General features: G+C 62.5%; 1 protein-coding gene across 1 annotated transcript in view; it reads right to left on the bottom strand.

Annotated features, from left to right (window-relative positions):
• LOC103077144 (tyrosine-protein phosphatase non-receptor type 11-like) overlaps nucleotides 1-3,589 on the bottom strand; it is an 11,536-nt gene that overhangs the window by 5,313 nt on the left and 2,634 nt on the right. Inside the window, 1 exon segment of the mRNA XM_082930832.1 lies at nucleotides 175-297. Coding sequence (XP_082786958.1) covers nucleotides 175-297 — 123 coding nt within the window.

The following is a 3,589-nucleotide window of genomic DNA, read 5'->3' as shown; positions in this document are numbered from 1 at the left end:
ATGCCAGACTCCCCGCCAAGATCTCACCCCCAGCAGGGGTCCTCACTGCCCACCCCCTCTGGAAGGACTGGGGAGCCTGATCCCCAGCTGTGCCCCCAGCTGAGGGTGTTCCGACCCCTTGAAGTCTTGCGGGACCTCGGGGCCTGTCCACACCCGGCAGCACCACCCACCCACCTGACGGACAGTGTGAAGCCCCCCGGGCGGCTCTTGCTGGGTCTTGCCAGGAAGCTCCCGTGCTGGCCCCTGGACAGGAGCAGCCGCTCCGCCTCAGCCCTGCCGGTGTTGGGATGAAACCACCTGGAACGAGGACAGCAAGTTGGTGACGAGAGAGCCAGGAACACTGGGCAGTCCTGACCATACCCACAATGCCTGCTGGGGCTGCCCTGCGCTCACCACCGTCCTTGAGCCGTGACCACAGGGTCTGGGGTCCGTGGGGAAGGAGGGGGCGTTGCGGGGGTACCGGGGACACAGATGGGCAGACACTGTCCCACAGTGGCAGGTGGGGAGGGCAGACCCCCTCCAGAGCCCCCACAAGGACACCAGCAGGAACCTCAGCTCAAGCCCTCGGCCGTCTCTCCCCCTACCCACCGCCCACCGGGTGCCCCAGCTCAGCCGAAGGCACTCGGGACCCCCCATGGCCACCCAGGGCTCCCTTCCTCCCCTTACAGCCCAGCAGCAGACCGTGGTGGCCCACCCCTCCCACCTTCACCGCCCCTCCCGGTCCTGGCCACCACCCTCTCCCAAGGGACCCCAGCATGGCACACCAGTCACTGGGTCAGCACCCCCAGAACGAGAGCACAGCCCACAGGCCCGTCACCCCCGAGAGCGCCGCCCACCCCGTTGCCGCCTGCCAGTCCCGGCCCCTCACCCCACCAGGCCGTGCCCCTCAGGGCCTCTGCGCCAGCTGTTCTCCGCTCCCGGCCCACAATGAGTGACAGAGGGGCCCCCTCCCCTCACTCTTCGACACCTATTCTGCTTTATTTTTCTTCACAGTATTGGTCACCTTCTTGACATATGTTACATATTTATTGGCTTGTAGTCTGTCTCCTTGATTTTAAGCTCCATAAGGGCAGTGTGTACGGCAGGGTTGAAAACAGAGCCTGGGCATTAACAAACATACTTGAATTCAGAAATGAGTGACCTATGAATGGGTGGTGGGTGCTGGGCGAGCCCAGAGAGTCACCATCTGTTCTGCTGGGGGTCCAGGCTGAGAGGGACTCAACCCCACCCCCACTGCTGCCACCGCCCTGGGACTGACCTTCACAGACTCCCGCACGAGATTGGGGCACAGGGCAGGGGGACCTCATCAGGACTGCACATGAGCCCACGGCTGAGATCATGACTGCTGTTAACTTTACCCCGGTGGCTTCTGTCTCCGTGCATCTCCCCCATTAGGGCAGGAATTTCTGGGCCTGGGATTAAATCAGACTCGTGCGGTGGCCCCAGAGCGTCTCAGAGCAAGGTCCCTGCACGATCCCCCAGAGGGACACTGTGACACAGTAACTGGCCTTCCACGGGCAACACTGTGTCTCCCAAAGGTCACTGCAGGAAGGGCTTGGGATCTCTGGTTCAGAGGCGTGTCCCTGGTTCACCGTGCAGGTGACACACGGTGTTGGGGGTAGTCCTGCCCCATCCTGCATCCAGTGGGAAACCAGGGCCCCCGACTCCAGCTCTGCTGCCTTGCGACCCCCCCAGGCCCCGCCCAGTTGTTCGCAGTCATAACCCGGGCACAAATGGGGTGGGGCTGCTGTGCCCTGGGCAGGCCCCGCCCCGCCCCACAGCTGGCCCAGTACCATCTTGCCCCACTGAGGTCTTTCTGGAACGGGAATCAGATCACATCTCTTGCGTAAAAGCCGGCCTGCACGCCTCCTCCGGTCCTCCTGCCGCTCCCTTGCCTCTCCTGGGCCCCTTCGTCCCTGCCGTCAGCTCCTTCCTGAACCCTCCAAGGAGCCACTGTGCTCAGTCTCCATAGCGCTGCCTGATGCACAGCCCATGGCAGGTGTGGGGTGTGCAGGTGAATGGGTTAAAATTCAGCAGAATCGTAATCCCAGTTCCTGGGTCACAGTGGCCATGTTTCACTGCTGAAAGCCACGTGTGGCCACTGGAGGCTGTCGACTGCGGGTGGGAAAGAAATATTTCCACCATCACAGAAGGTTGTGGCCTGTGCTGGTCCACACTACCCATCTTCGCCTGAGTCCCCACAGACCTGTTTCCCTGGGCTCTCAGGGTCTCCCCCGGCCTCCCAGGGCCAGTGGTCAGGCCTCCTTCCAGAAGCACGTACTCCACACGGGAGCTCTCCACACTCCCCTGGTTTCCCACCTCAGCCGGCCTGGGTCCTCTCCCTTCTTCTGACCCCGCGGTGCTGGAGCCCCGCCACCTGTGCCCTACACGTGTCTCCACGCCCACGCACTGTCCACACCTCCAGCCCCACCTGGGCTCTGAGCTTCAAGCTCATAGACACAACTCTTTCCAGTATCTCTGTCTGAAAGGTAACAGCATCTCTATCCTAACGTTTGCAAAATTCGAAACTCCTGATAGGGCCCCTGAAGCCCTGTTCTATGCAGTCCTCGCTCAGTGAAGGGGGTCACCGCCCGCCCATCACTCAGGTCCCTGCCCTCAACTCCCCAGCACTCTCCCAACGCTGTGCCCTCTTATCCCGACTTCCAAACACCCCAGAACCAACCACTTCTGCCACCTCCCCGGGACCAGTGCCCACCGGCTCTTGCCTGGACGGCAGTATCGACTCCAGGTCTCCAGGCCTCATGCTTCACCCTCAGCAGAGCCATGGCAGAGAGAGGGGTTCTCAGAAAATGCACATCAGAGCCGTTTAAACCTTGCCAGTGGTCCTGCGTGGCTCCCAGGACGCTCACACACACCTCAAGGACCCCCCACTAGAAAGCCCTTCCCCCTGTTGTCCATCTCTCTGTTCACTGACGTCACTCCGCATCTGGCCGCCTCCAGCCGGCCCTACGGGGCACGGCTCACACTCCCTCCCTGACCATCCCGCCGCCCCTGCCATCAACACTGCAGCTGCATCACTGGCCCACCTTCCATGTGTGGCACCTGCAACAGCAGACGGGCACGTACAGGCTTCTGCGTTTACCTGTCTCCCCGTGTCTTCATCACCAGACGTGAGCCCCGGGGAAGGACAGGCTCCGTTCTGACCTCCATGGCTCCCCAGGGTCCATGTACTTGTTCAGAGAGGCCCAGAAGCTCAGGTGACCTGCCCAGGGCCACCCAGAGCTCCTATCCAGCTCTTCCCGGGGGAAGGAGGGATACCACCAGCTAGGCACTTCCTGGGCACTTTTTGGGCCTGGGGTCTCAAGCTCCCTCCTGCGCTGGCTCTAGAGGAGTGGGACCTGGGGGCTATTTGGTCGAGTGGTCCAGCAGATGAAGCTGCCAGGGAAGGCTTCCAGGGGGAGGAGCTGCCACATGATGACCTCCGGGGCCAAGCACAGGACAGCAGGCGAGGCCACCAGGAAAAGGGCGAAGGCCTCGTGCCGTCAGAGACGCGGCAGTGTGTGTGTGGGGGGGACACTGGAACCCAAAGGAAGGCCTCCGACCCCCCCAACCCTGGGGCCACCCACTC

Source organism: Lipotes vexillifer, unplaced genomic scaffold (assembly GCF_000442215.2).
Source record: "Lipotes vexillifer unplaced genomic scaffold, Lipotes_vexillifer_v1.1 scaffold835, whole genome shotgun sequence".
Taxonomy (NCBI): domain Eukaryota; kingdom Metazoa; phylum Chordata; class Mammalia; order Artiodactyla; family Lipotidae; genus Lipotes; species Lipotes vexillifer.
Note: the sequence above shows the minus strand (reverse complement) of the source record. Positions and strands in the feature narration are given on the sequence as shown.